Here is a 14,769-nt window from a genome sequence, read left to right on the forward strand (position 1 = left end):
AGTTTGCTCAGTGTAATTGAACCAATGGAATAGTCCCAAAAGTGCCAAACTATTAGAAATGAAGGAATACATCGTATGTGTTGAAATGCTTCCTCTTTATTCCTCTTTTTCTCCCTCTGTAGAGTTTGTGGGGCAGACGGTTGACTCGGCCACTGGTGCTGCCTCCATCATTGTCAACGATGCAGGTAAACGAGGGCCGTAGACTGCCCTGTTAAAATGTAAAAATCCCCCCAACAAATAACCAACTCATACAATCACTCACTTGCTCAATGTGCACTTACTTGTTTACTCACTCACACACATACATACATGTGATTTACTGAGGAGAAGGATTCACCAGATGTGCATCTACACACTAAGTGCATCTGAATGGGATGAGGATCAGTACACAACACTCTACCACTTCCCTCTAAACCCTCCTCTGCACAGAGTGTAAAATTAGCCTGGGCTTTATCTGCATCTGTGTCTGCAAATAGAATCAGGTGATATAATGCATCGCTGATATGTGGGTGGGCGAAGCGTGTGAGTGTGTGTTCGTGCATGCGGGTGTGTGTGAATAGTACAAATCTTGCGAATCCTGCGGAGGTACACAGGAAGTTAGTGTTTTCGGAAGAAGGGTTTGCGTTAGGGATGACTATTACCATATAACCGACGGTAATGGATGAAGACCGTCATGAAAATAAAGTAACCGTCATAATTGTAAAAAATAAACATGGTGTGGAATTTACAGCTGACTGAAGACGGGGCGGCCGGGCATTTGTGCAGAGTCCATTTCTGCCATAACATGGGCTCTTATAGTGTAGTCATGATACCAGCATTTATACTTCGATAGCGACAGTTGAGCATTTGAACATTATGTTAGAATAATGAAAAAACTAGTACAACAACTACAATAACAAATATAATATATTCTCTCATCAATTTGTTAAACAAAATAAAACACCATATTAAATAACAGAAGAATATCTTCAATATTCCATATGCAAAACCCATGTCTGAGACTCGGAGCACACAAAATAATTTGACAATTACATCTAAACTGTTTTCAAATGTTATTTGATACATATCAGGGTTAATTTGCCCATCTATGGCCATAATGACATTCATTAAACCTATGATTCATTATAGCTAAATCATTTAATGTATTAAAATCGTAGTTTAGTTCCAAAACAACATTTAAAAAAAACAACACTTTGAAGCTAATTTCTGAAGTTTCTATATTGCAATAGTCTTACACCCCATAGAAGTACAATGGATTTTGCGCAGCATACTGCGATTCTCAGATTGCATTTCAACTCCCAGGGTGCAATGCTCTATCCAGGGCTGCTGGCTAACTACTGCCAGCAAGCCTAGACAAACGCGAAGCAGTCTAAATATATTGCTGGCATAACTACGTTATTTCACATTACTTTACTTTTGGGTTGTAGTCATATTATAATGCTCACATGAATGTCATGCTAAATATGTTCATGTCATTAAAAAAATAATTGGAATTGAGTTGCTAGTAATCTCTCGTGGACAGATGAAACAGTGAGAATCTGTCAAGGCTCACGTAGGATTATGTGATTACGAGTAGCAGTAGTTCCTAGTTTGGGGTTTTCGTCATTGATTATTTCGATTAATCAGGATTGGGCGAAGGTAGTGCTTAAATTGGTGCAATGATTTTCAAGCCTGGGTGCGGATGATAAACGGTTTCCACTACATTCCACAAACTCAAAATTGACTATCGTAAAAATGACATTTTTACATTACATAAACATGTGTGAAATTACAGAAGAGAGGGGTATGGCTGAGAGTTTCCTTTTGCGAAGGAGGAGACTTCACTTCCTTCGAGCAAAGGTAATCACAATCGTTAACAACACCCCCCTCCCTCCCCAGAAGTAAAACAGGAAATTACAAATTTACGCGACATAATCTTGGTTACCCGGTAGTAAAATTAAGTTGCTAAAAGAATGTTACAATGCAAATGTCATGTGTAAAATTGTTTGTAGTTTTGGAGCTAAACCTCCCTTGCACTGCTTTATAAAACCTTTTGCTTAGTTGTTTCTGTTGACTGGCCCTCGTCATCTGCTTTGTAATCAAAGTATTCCCAATGTTTGCTTCTGGAGACAGTTTTGTCAACAAGTTGCTGGCATGGAGGTATTATGTTTTTGTTTGAAGAAGTCAAATGTCGTAATTTTCTCATCGCTTGCTTCTCAAAAGTGGCTCGCCCTATGTCAGCTGTAAGCGCATGTAGCCTGGCTAGCTTACTATTGCCTCCTTGAAAAGATTCAGACAAATTACGATACAGACGAGATCCTCTCAATTGGTATAAGACGTGAGACATATTTCACAGAAGTACCGAAAGTAACACAAATTCCAGTACTGAACTGTTTTTCATCTTCTAAACTCAGCAAAAAAAAGGCGGCCCTTTTTCAGGACACTGTCTTTCAAAGATAACTCCGTAAAAATCCAAATAACTTCACAGATCTTCATGGTAAAGAGTTTAAACACTGTTTCCCATGCTTATTCAATGAACCATAAACAATTAATGAACATACACCTGTGGAACGGTTGTTAAGACACTAACAGCTTACAGGCGGTAGGCAATTAAGGTCACAGTTATGAAAACTTAGGACACTAAAGAGGCCTTTCTACTGACTCTGAAAAACACCAAAAGAAAGATACCCAGGGTCCCTGCTCATCTGTATGAATGTGCCTTAGGCATGCTGCAAGGAGGCATGAGGACTGCAGATGTGGCCAGGGCAATAAATTGCTGTGTCCTCACTGTGAGATGCCTAAGACAGCACTAAATCAACAACTGCCCGAGTTCCACCAGGAATGCACAATCCCTCCATCAGTGCTCAGACTGTCCACAATAGGCTGAGAGAGGCTGGACTGAGGGCTTATAGGCCTGTTGTAAGGCAGGTCCTCACCAGACAGTGATGGTCGGTTTTGCGTTTATCGTCAAAGGAATGAGCGTTACACCGAGGCCTGTACTCTGGAGGGAGATCGATTTGGAGGTGGAGGGTCCGTTATGGTCTGGGGCGGTGTTCCTGCAAGACAGGAATGTCAGTGTTCTGCCATGGCCAACAAAGAGCCCGGATCTCTATCCCATTGCGCACGTCTGAGACCTGTTGGATCGGAGGGTGAGGGCTAGGGCCATTCCCCCGAGAAATGTCCGGGAACTTGCAGGTGCCTTGGTAGAAGAGTGGGGTAACATCTCAAAGCAAGAAATGGCAAATCTGGTGCAGTCCATGAGGAGGAGTACTGCAGTACTTAATGCAGCAGGTGGCCACACCAGATACTGACTGTTACGTTTGATTTTGAGCCCCCCTTTGTTCAGGGACACATTATTCCATTTCTGTTAGTCACATGTCTGTGGAACTTGTTCAGTTTATGTCTCAGTTGTTGAAACTTGTTATTTTTATACAAATATTCATGCCTTCCGGATGCAGTGAAAAAGAAAAATGAAGTAGGCTTTATACAACATTAGTGCAGACCCATCACATGTGCTGCTTATCTGGATTCACTGGTTATACGTACCAACCAAACTTGGGAGGGCACGATGGTCCTCCTTTGATTAGTAACTGCTTCCAGGCCTGCTATGATGTTCAGCTAGAAATGGTTAGTATGCTTAGAACCGGGGATGGGCTAGCTAATCCAGAATCACAAGGGTTTAGCCTATTTGAACTTGACTGACACCCCGTAGTAAAGATCGGAGTCTTGCAGTGCACATTTGCCTGTTCCTATTTACGATAACCTATTTCAATAAATATGTGATACAGAACACAAAAGAGGAATGTAGGCCACACAATGCAGAGAATTCCACCAAAGCAGCGCAAAATGTCCAGTCAGAAAGTATTGTTTCTTGCTGACTCTCTCTGTCAGATGCATTAGGCTATAGACTAAACATATTCATGATTTTTTTTATATATATAATGGACACTCATCTTATGTTTAGCTGTTTTTAAAAACACTGTCTATATTCCCTTCTCTCTGCATTCTATATGGTTTATGTATATGGCTGAAGGCTACGCTTCATCGTTGTATGCATGGCTTTCTCCCGATTTAAACGATGAATGTAACGGAGTTCCATCTCAAAACGTTATTTGAATAGCCTGAAATGTAAGTTAGCCAGGGGACTGATAATGAGAGAGAACAACCAATAACAATAGCCTTTAGAAAAGTCGAATGACAAGTTTATTTAAGTTTAAGCTTATTAAAAAATAAAAATATCCATGCTGGCCCGGGAAAATCCCTCCAAGCGAGGTTGAAAACCAAATGGCCAATAACCTATCCTCATTCCTCCTACTGGCCTATCATAAAAGCTTTAAGACAAGTTAAAATGATGAACAGTAGCTTATATCCCAAATATTCTAGCCTACCCAAGGTGTTGTCCTAAAGTTGTGGCTTTTTAAAATAAGAGTGAAAGTCTATAGACTAAGCAAGTGGTCACCAACTGGTCAATCGCCAAGGTATTCCTAGTCCATTGTCTTTTGTTTGGAGCACTACTGTCAATGTTGAGTAAGGACATGCACACGATTCCGCATAAAAGTAGGCCTATATGCTACCTGGCCTGTGCGCAAATGTAGGTATATACTGAAAATGTGCCCATTTGGGGACCTGATAGTATTTCTGATTGGCTTAACTGAGTCTTCACGAATGAGCTGTGGAGCTTCTCAAAGTATTGTTTTCGTCACCTCAAAGTAAAACAAACAAAGTCTGTTTTTCCATCCATTGAGAATGACAATAGTTCCTCAATGTTTTTGAAAAATCTTTCCAGCTCTCCCTTTCGATAACCATGGTGTGAAAGGGAAAAATGTCATGCTCTGATCTAGTGGAAATGTCATAAAATTTGTCTACCCGATGAGCGCTTATCCCTTGTGCAAAATAGCATACAGCTGTGTCTGACCGAGCCCAGAATATTTTATACGTTGCACGTTTGTTAGTGCAAGCTTCTTTCAAGTTCGTGGCAGACAGGCCATGCGTCGCCAATGTGATTTATAGGATATCTTTTTTTATCAGGATAGTTTCTACCTGCAGGCTGCAATGTTTTTATTTGTTGGATTTATTTGTTGGCTATTTTTACATAGTTGGCAATGGCAATAGAAGTTACTTTTTAGGTTTGTATAATTTTTATTTAGATTTGAATAGAACCCCAGGTTGCTGAGGAGTATTTTTGTTCTGAAATAAAGCCCTTTTGTGGGGAAAACTCATTCTGATTGGCTGGGTCTGGCTCCTCAGTGGGAGGGCCAGGCTGACTTGTGTGTGGGCCTATGCCCTCCCAGGCCCACCCATGGCTGCACCCCTGCCCAATCATGGGAAATCTATAGATAAGGGCCTAATTTATTTATTTTAATGACTGAATTCCTCATATGAACTTTAACTCAGTAAAATATTTGAAATTGTTGCATATTGCGTTTATATTTTTGTTTAGTATAGTTGATTGTATTAAGACACATAGGGTGTGTATATACAGTGTCTTCAGAAAGTATTGAGACCCCTTGACATTTTCCACATTTTGTTACGTTACAGCCTTATTCGAAAATGGATTCTAAAATGTTGCAGCCTTATTTTTAATGACGAAGCGAAAACTGTTTTTTAGAAATTTTTGCATATGTATAAAAATCACATTACATAAGGATTCAGATCCTTTACTCAGTACTTTGTTGAAGCACCTTTGGCAGCGATTACAGCCTCAAGTCTTCTTGTGTATGACGCTACAAGCTTGGCACACTTGTATTCGGGGAGTTTGTCCCATTCTTCTCTGCAGATCACCTCAACCTTTGTCAGGTTGGATGAGGAGCATCAATGCACAGCTATCTTCAGATCTCTCCTTCGATCAGGTTCAATTCCGGGCTCTGGCTGGGCCACTCAAGGACATTCAGAGACTTGTCCTGATGCCACTCCTGCGTTGTCTTGGCTGTGTACTAAGGGTCATTATCCTGTTGGAAGGTGAACCTTCGCCCCGGTCCTGAGCGTCCGGAGCAGGTTTTCATCAAGGATCTCTCTACTTTGCTCCGTTCATCTTTCCCTGTATCCTGACTAGTCTCCCAGTCCCTGCCGCTGAAAAACATCCCCACAGCACGATGCTGCCACCAACATGTTTCACTGTAGGGTTGGTTCCAGGTTTCCTCCAGAAGTGAAGCTTTGCATTCAGGAGAAGAGTTCATTCTTGGATCCGTCAGACCAGAGAATCTTGTTTCTCATGGTCTGGGAGTCTTTAGGTGCCTTTTGGCAAACTCCAAATATGTCTCTGTTTTAGTTTGGTCAGGGCGTGAGTTGGGGTGGGCATTCTATGTTTTGTGTTCTATGTTTTCCATTTCTATGTGTTTGGCCTGGTATGGTTCCCAATCAGAGGCAGCTGGCAATCGTTGTCTCTGATTGTGAACCATACTTAGGCAGCCTGTTTTTCCCACTTGAGTTGTGGGTAGTTGTTTCTGTGTCTCTACCAGACAGGACTGTTTCGGTTGTTCTTTTGTTTACTTTGTCTTTCAGTGTTCAGCTTATCGAATAAATTTAACATGAACACTTACCACGCTGCATCTTAGTCCTCTCCTTCCAACAGCAGTTACAGTCTGGCCACTCTACCATAAAGGCCTGATTGGTGGAGTGCTGCAGAGACGGTTGTCCTTCTGGAAGTTTCTCCCATCTCCACAGAGGAACTCTGGAGGCCTGTCAATGTGACCATCGGGTCCCTGTTCACCTCCCTGACCAAGGCCCTTCTCAGTTTGGCCAGGCTGCCAGTTCTAGGAAGAGTCTTGGTGGTTCCAAACTTCTTTAATTTAAGATGGATGGTGGGAGTCCACTGTGTTCTTGGGGACCTTCAATGCTGCAGACATTTTTTGGTACCCTTCCCCTGATCTGTTCTTCGACACAATCCTGTCTCAGAGCTCTACCGGCAATTCCTTCGACCTCATGTCTTGGTTTTTGCTCTGACATGCACTGTCAACTGCGGGAATTAAATTGACAGGTGTGTGTGTGCCTTTTCATGTCCAATCAATTGAATTTACCAAAGGTGGACTCCAATCAAGTTGTCGTGTCACGTATACTCCCACTCTGGCCTCTATGTCATCAGGCTGCTGATTTATCCCGCACGCCTGTCACCTGGACTCCATCACCTCCTTGATTATCTTCCCTTTATCTGTCACTCCCCTTGGTTCTTTCCTCAGGTGTTATTGACTCTGTTTCATGTTGGTGTGTTGTTTGTGTTTCATGTTTATTGTTTTGTTTATTTATTAAAACTCTCTGTACTTGCTTCCCGACTCTCAGTGCATTCGTTACATGTCGAAACATCTCAAGGTTGATCAATGGAAACAGGATGCACCTGAGTTCAATTTTGAGTCTCATAGCAAAAGGTCTGGATAAATTTGCAAACATTTCTAAAAACCTGTTTTCACTTTGTCATTATGGGGTATTGTGTGTATATTGATGAGGAAATATTTTTAGTTAATCAATTTTAGAATAAGGCTGTAACGTAACAAAATGTGGAAAAAGCCAAGGGGTCTGAATACTTTTGAAATGCACTGTATATTGGAAAAAATACACCAATCGATTGGTCGAAAGAACAACTTTTGGTCAATCAAGATGTTTTTTAATCGGGGTCAGCCCCAATGCTCACTCAGCTGTGCCTCACCTGTAATACTAAAATGATCTATTACCAGTGTGATCAAATACCACATGTATATATATAATTTCAAAATGGTCTGAGAAGAACAACATTGGCAGGGCAACTCAAGGATAGCCAGTATGCAGTTATGATATATTGGGCCTATAGCCTACTGCATAAACCTCATTGCTACAGAACTGTTTTTAATTGGTTAATGTTGCATAGGCTTAAGTTTGTTTTAAGCAACTATGAGCGTGAGATCTCGGCTTGCATTTTGACACACAGAGAGGATCTCTGCATAAGCATAAGCTTTTTTCAATCACAGCTTTATGAGAGTTAGAGCAAACAATATTATTTATTTTTCTATTAATTTATGAGGCAAATAAAGCAATTATTATCCAGTCCTAAACGCAGTAGACTGCTTCTATCCAGCCCATGTCACTCCGGTAAGACAAAAAAAGAATGTGTATATCACCATAGGACGAAGCCCAACCCTACTAACCAGTGTGATATAAACGGGTACAATTGATTGAGATTCTCATTGAAAACAACATTCCATGGTCATTTTGGTCATTGTAACTCAATCCAGGAAATTCATTTATATTTTGGATTCACTTTCTAAAGATGATTTGACAGGACATACAATTGTTGAATGACAGTTCAGTTCCTGAATCCACTGAGCAAAAGTGGTTCAAGGATCTCAGACCCCTGTTAGCCTTGGACTGGCCCTTCGACATGCTCCAATCTCCTCTGACTGTGTTATAGTACTCCAACACTATGCACCTGGAATGACTAGCTGTGTTATTTTTATGGGTATTGTTTGTGTGTGTGTGTGTGTGTGCGTGTGTGAGTGACACACACAAAAACACAGTACTTACCTATGCTGTCGTAAGCAAGGGCCAGTGACCCTCATGCCCCGTCATCATCTTTCCATTTGGTCACTTTCGTTGTGTCACATCCGCAGGGGAGAATGCCATTGTGATCGTGGCTGGTGCCAACCTGCTACTGGGTGGCGAGGATCTGCGGCGGGCACTGCCAGCCTTAAGCCATGCCAAGGTAATGGTGTGCCAGCTGGAGATCAGCCCGGACACCTCCCTGCAGGCCCTGCGCCTGTCCCATGAGAACAACGGTCAGTCTGGATGTCTATCTATGTACTGTCTTCATACTGTCTACCTCTGTCTACATCTTTCTGTCTGTTGGCCTGTCCATGAGAACAACGGTACGTCTGGGCGTCTGTCTGCTTTGTCTGTCTGTCTGTCTGTCTGTCCTGAAGCAACGCTCGACAATCTCTGTTCCAACCTACAGTGAGTCATCAGGGAATTTCTTTTAGATTCTGATTTATCAAGAACTAAGCCCGCTTTACTGGCACATTCCTCTGTTCATTCATACATTATTGAAATTGACACTGAGGCCTCATATCACCATTATCTTATTTTCCCAGATTGTCTTTGTTGTTCAGAATAACATCCCTAGCTATATATTACAATGGGGTCTGAAATGATTGACACCCTTGATAAAAATGAGCAAAAATGACTGTGTAAAATAAATCATTATATATATTGTATGCTCAAAGAATTATGAAATTATATTATTTTATACTAATACAATTGTTCAGAGAAAGAGATTTTGTAGTAAACTTTTTATTTTTTTACTCAAAAGTAGGGCTAAAAATTGACAGCCTTTTTCCCCATGCCTTTCAATACCTCCGCTTACGAGGATAACGACACTGAGCCTTTTTCAAAAATATTTTATGAGCTGGAGAACACATTGGGAGGGATCTTAGACCATTCCTCCATACAGAATCCTTCCAGATCCCTTATATCCTTAGTCTGGGCATTACCAAAGAGCTCTATTTTCATGTCATCTGACCAAAGTACCGGTTCCAATCCAAGTGCTAATGCCGTTTCAAATCGAATTTGATTTGTCACATGCGCCAAATACAATGGTGGTAAAGGGCAGTGTTTGAATGAGATGGAGATTGCGTCATCAGTGGATCTGTTGGGGTGGAATAGAAATTGGAGTGGGTCTAGGGTTTCTGGCATGATGGTGTTTATGTAAGCCATGACCAGCCTTTCAAAGGACTTCATGGCTACCGACGTGAGTGCTACAGGGTGGTAATCATTTAGGCAGGTTACCTTCACTTTCTTGGCCACATGGAATTTGGTGGTCTGTTTGAAACATGTAGGTATTACAGACTCGGCCAGAGAGAGGTTGAAAATCGTCCGGTACAGCTGGTGCTCTCACGCATGCTTCAGTGTTGCTTGCCTCGAAGCGAGCATAAAATGCATTTAGCTCGTCTGGTAGGCTCGCATCACTGAGCAGCTCGCGGCTGGGTTTCCCTTTGTTGTCCGTAATAGTTTTCAAGCTCTGCCACATCTGACGAGCGTCAGAGCCGGTGTGGTAGGATTCAATCGTTGCCTGTTTGATGGTTCATCTGAGGGCATAGCGGGATGTTTTATAAGAGAACAGATTTGCCAAATGGAGGGCGAGGGAGATCTTTGTATGCGTCTTTGTGTGTGGAATAAAGGTGGCTGAGAGTTTTTTCCCCTTCTGGTTGCACTTGTGACATGCTGGTAGAAATTAGGTAAAATTTATTCAAGTTGTCTGTCCCCGGCCACTCGGAGTGTTGTTTCTGGATAAGCATTTTCTTGTTTGCTTATGGCCTTATACATCTCATTGTGTGTGGTCTTAGTGCCAGCATCGGTTTGTGGTGGTAAATAGACGGCTACGAATAATATAGATGAGAACTCTCTTGGTAGATAGTGTGGTCTACAGCTTATCATGAGGTATTCTGCCTCAGGTGAGCAATACCTTGAGACTTCTTTAATATTAGACATCTCGCACCACAGTTATTTACGTAGCTACTCTGTCCTGCACGGAGAAGCCAGCCAGTACCGAGGGTAGTAGGGGTTTACCTACTCGTCGTCAAATTCTTACAAGACACCCCGCCCTCCTCGCCTTTTTTCTCCATCTTTTCGTCATGCTGATGACGGGATTTGGACCTTGTCTCGACAAAGCAGTTCGTGTCGGACTCAAAATAGCACAATTGGTTATGAGCCCTTAAAACGGCAGCTCTTTGTTGGTTGACATGTAAATATAACTCTTTGGTCATGCACACCAGTAGTTGGTTTGGCATCAAAATGAGAATGCCTGAGCAGAAAAGAACCCCATACCTACTGTAAAATATGATGGTTGATCTTTGATGTTAAAGTGGCTATTTTGCTTTCACTGGTCCTGGCGTCCTTGTTAAGGTCAACGGCGTCATACACGTTACCCAGTACTAGGATATTTTTTGCCAAAAACCTGTCCACAAATGGATCTTCCAGCAAGATAATAACCCTAAGCATACATGAAAATACACAAAGAAATGGTTAATTGGCCACAAAATCAACATTTTGCAACAGCCATCTGTCTCCAGAATTGAAACCCATTGGAAACCTGTGGTCCATAAGCACAGATGAAGAATACCAAGGATCTGGAAGGATTCTGTAGATCCTTCCAACTCATAAAACATTTTAGAAAAAGGTTCTGTGCCGTTATCCTCTGAATGTGAGGTATTGAAAACAGGGGTGTCAATAATTTTGACCCCTACTTTTTTAAATTATTTTTTTATTACTTGTTTGTCACGTTCTGACCTTTATTTCCTTTGTTTTGTCATTATTTGGTATGGTCAGGGCGTGAGTTGGGGTGGGCAGTCTATGTTTGTTTTTCTATGATTTGGGTATTTCTATGTTTCGGCCTAGTATGGTTCTCAATCAGAGGCAGGTGTCATTAGTTGTCTCTGATTGAGAATCATACTTAGGTAGCCTGGGTTTCACTGTGTGTTCGTGGGTGATTGTTCCTGTCTCTGTGTTTGTTTTCACCAGATAGGCTGTTTAGGTTTTTTCACATTTCTTATTTTGTTAGTTTATTCATGTATAGTGTCTTTTTAAATTAAACATGAATAACCACCACGCTGCGTTTTGGTCCGCTTCTCCTTCACCTCAAGAGAACCGTTACATTGTTAAACAAAATCTCTTTCTCTGAGCAATTGTATTAGTTTGAAATAATATAATTTCCCAAATGTTTTGCGCATACAATATACAGTTGAAGTCGGATGTTTACATACACTTAGGTTGAAGTCATTAAAACTAATTTTCCAACCACTCCACAAATTTCTTGTTAACAAACTATAGTTTTGGCAAGTCGGTGCTCATAAACTGAGCGGTGGTCCTCGGTAAATGCAGCTGCCACTGATTTCCCTGCAATATATTATCGCCCTCAAAACGTAAAAGGGGTGCGTTACCTCGCTGAGTCTGTATCAGTCTTTATCTGTGAGTGTGTGTTTCGCAAGCTGGGTGTGTGCATGCATGTGACATGTGTGTTTGTCAAGGTACAGTATACCACTTCATTAATAAACTTCCCCACCCAAAAGAATGGCAGCTCCAGGTAAATAAAGCACCACACCTCCAAAGGGAATAACTAGACCACGGAGCTCTATCATCATTCGCACCCCAGTCTATTATTGGACCGTATCGGTGTCTCACATCTGTGGAGTTGAAACATACGGGGACATCCGGCTCTGGTGTCGGGGCCCTTTCATTAGTTACCACCATCCACTTCCAAAGCATGTCGTAATGGGCTCTCGCCCACCTCATTGCCCACAGATGGGCAATCTGGGCAACCCAGATGGCATCGCGCGCCATCTCTGACGTACCACCTCTGATATCATATACCCTGGCATGGTTTATCAACTCCCTCTGCCAAGGCGCTAATAGGCATCACTGCGTGGAGAGATAAGAGACAATTTGATGTGATAGCAGCACAAGCAGATTACATGAATGTCAGCCCCCGGAAGGGGTGCGGTGTCAATGGTTTGGCCCGGGGGCTAATGACGCGATTGGATCGTCAGGTGACGGAGCTCGCTGCTGCCCGGCTTACGCAAATGACTCCTCGGGAGGTTTTCCTTAAGGATGAAAGAGAAACAGATTCTTAGAAATAACTCTCCAGGGTTGAGGTACTGTACTGTTGCTTTTTCATGCTGTACTCTTGGTGTTGCGTCACATAGTCACTGAAATAATGTTTTTTAAGATATTTGTTATCATATATTATATGGTAAATATGAAAAAAACTATAACATGCAACAATTTCAACATTGAATGTTCAAATAAGGAAATCAGTCAATTGAAATAAATAAATTAGGCCCTAATCTATGGATTTAACATGACTGGGCAGGGGCGCAGCCATGGGTGGGCCTGGGAGGGCATGGTCCCGCCCACTAGGGAGGCAGGCCCAGCCAATCAGAATAAGTTTTTCCCCACAAAAGGGCTTTATTACAGACAGAAATGCTCAAACGATCCCGCAGGTGAAGAAGCTGGATTTGGATTATGGTAGAGAAGTTAAATTCTCTGGCAACAGCTCTGGCGAACATTCCTGCAGTCAGCATGTCAAGTGCATGCTCCCTTATCTGTAGCATTCTGTTGTGTGACAAAACTGCACATTTGTGACTTGTTTAAGGAAACTAGGCGTATGTCGCGTGTCACTACTTCACAGGAGAGTCATTTGAATGTGAACTTTGTTTTAAAATCAAAACACGTTTTTTGGCAGAAATGCCTTGTGGAACATGTGAACTTTCATGTGCCTTAATAACAAACTTGTACGGCATCTGTAAATACGAATAAAATTGTTAAATTACGAGCCTAGTTGGTTTAGCCACGGACAAAGACAGGAACATTCCCGCTAGCCACGATTGTCTGAGATAATGGATGGGCTGGATATGCCGAGAGATGAGTTTGGATCGGTCTGCTGTGTAACACGCTTCTGTCTATAACATGAGCTGGTCAGTATGTTGCTTTTTTGAAAGATGTGATGTAGTAGAACTGCAAAAGTGTTGCTCTCCACTTCTGGAGGACCATTTTTTGAAATCAGTGGAAGGCCCAGTGGAATTAGAGTATGATAGCTAAGGAGATGGAGAAAATTCTGCCGTTTGATTGCAAATATGCAGGCTTTGGTATAAAACACCTGTCTCCGGATTACATCTTCAAGCTAAGGGCAACCATGGCATCCATGACAGAGAGGGAGAAGCGTTCATCCATGTATACGGGTAAGAGTCTAGCTAGCAACATTTTCAGATATTACACGTTTCTAATTTTGTCAAAGTAATTTTAATTTCAAGTTGGTGTACTGTTAGCTAGCTGGCTAACGTTAGCTGGCTTGCTCACTAGCTAACATTATGTGTATGATCTGTGTACTGTGTAATATTATTCGTATGTCAGAGCCATTTACACGGCTAATTATAGCCTAATGTTAGCTAGCTAACTAACATTGAACCTGGTTGGTTAGCCACCTGCATATTTATGCAGGATAGTAACGTTATGAGTTGGGATTATGGTTCATCGTTTTGCTAGCTAGCTAGCTACATGTCTAAACAAAAGACTCCACTATGCAAGTCACTATTTCAATAGAATGTTCATGATGTTACTGCGACATCTGTTGATAGACGTAGCTGGTAAATTCGCTCTGGCTATCTACTCCGATTTCAGAGCACTCTTGTCTGAGTGTGCCAGAGCACAGAATAACTAACAAATTTACAAACGCTCAACACCCGTTGAATATGGCCAGTGTCAGTAAACGTTAAATTGTTGCTAGCAGTTTCAGTCTCTACTTTTATCCAATGTATAAAAAAAAACACAGAGTGGCTTTTTATTGTCACCAGCACAAGGTGCACCTGTGTAATGATCATGCTGTTTTATCAGCTTTTTGAAATGCCACATCTGTCAGGTGGATAGATTATCTTGGCAAAGGAGAAATGATCACTAGGGATATGTGTGCGCAAATTTGAGAGAAATAAGATTTTTTTGTGCATATGGAACATTTCTGGGATCTTTTATGAAACATGGCACCAACACTTTACATGTTTTTTCATACACTGTATTATTTATTTATTTTTTAGACTGTGTATCATTCTTCCCAACTAATGAATGTGTTGTTTATTCTCCATCTCTTTCTTTCTATCCTTTCACTCTACCTCGTAAGTAAGGAGAGGGTAATTATCTGAACCTGTAAGTGGTAATGCATCCATCCAAAGCCCTCTTTCTCTCTCTCTCGCTCCGTCTCTCTTTCTCTCTCACTTTCTCCATTTTCTGTCCCTCTTTCTTTTTGCTCTCTGTTCAAGAGGTAGCTTTTATATTTTCTCACCA

The 14,769-nt window shown here is 41.6% G+C and overlaps 1 protein-coding gene across 1 annotated transcript in view; it reads left to right on the forward strand.

Annotated features, from left to right (window-relative positions):
* Positions 1–14,769, forward strand: part of rbks (ribokinase) — a 67,640-nt gene that overhangs the window by 27,212 nt on the left and 25,659 nt on the right. The window contains exons 5-6 of the mRNA XM_064954262.1: positions 123–185; positions 8,556–8,720. Coding sequence (XP_064810334.1) covers positions 123–185; positions 8,556–8,720 — 228 coding nt within the window. The remainder of the gene's footprint in view (positions 1–122; positions 186–8,555; positions 8,721–14,769) is intronic.

Source organism: Oncorhynchus masou, chromosome 32 (genome assembly GCF_036934945.1).
Source record: "Oncorhynchus masou masou isolate Uvic2021 chromosome 32, UVic_Omas_1.1, whole genome shotgun sequence".
NCBI lineage: Eukaryota > Metazoa > Chordata > Actinopteri > Salmoniformes > Salmonidae > Oncorhynchus > Oncorhynchus masou.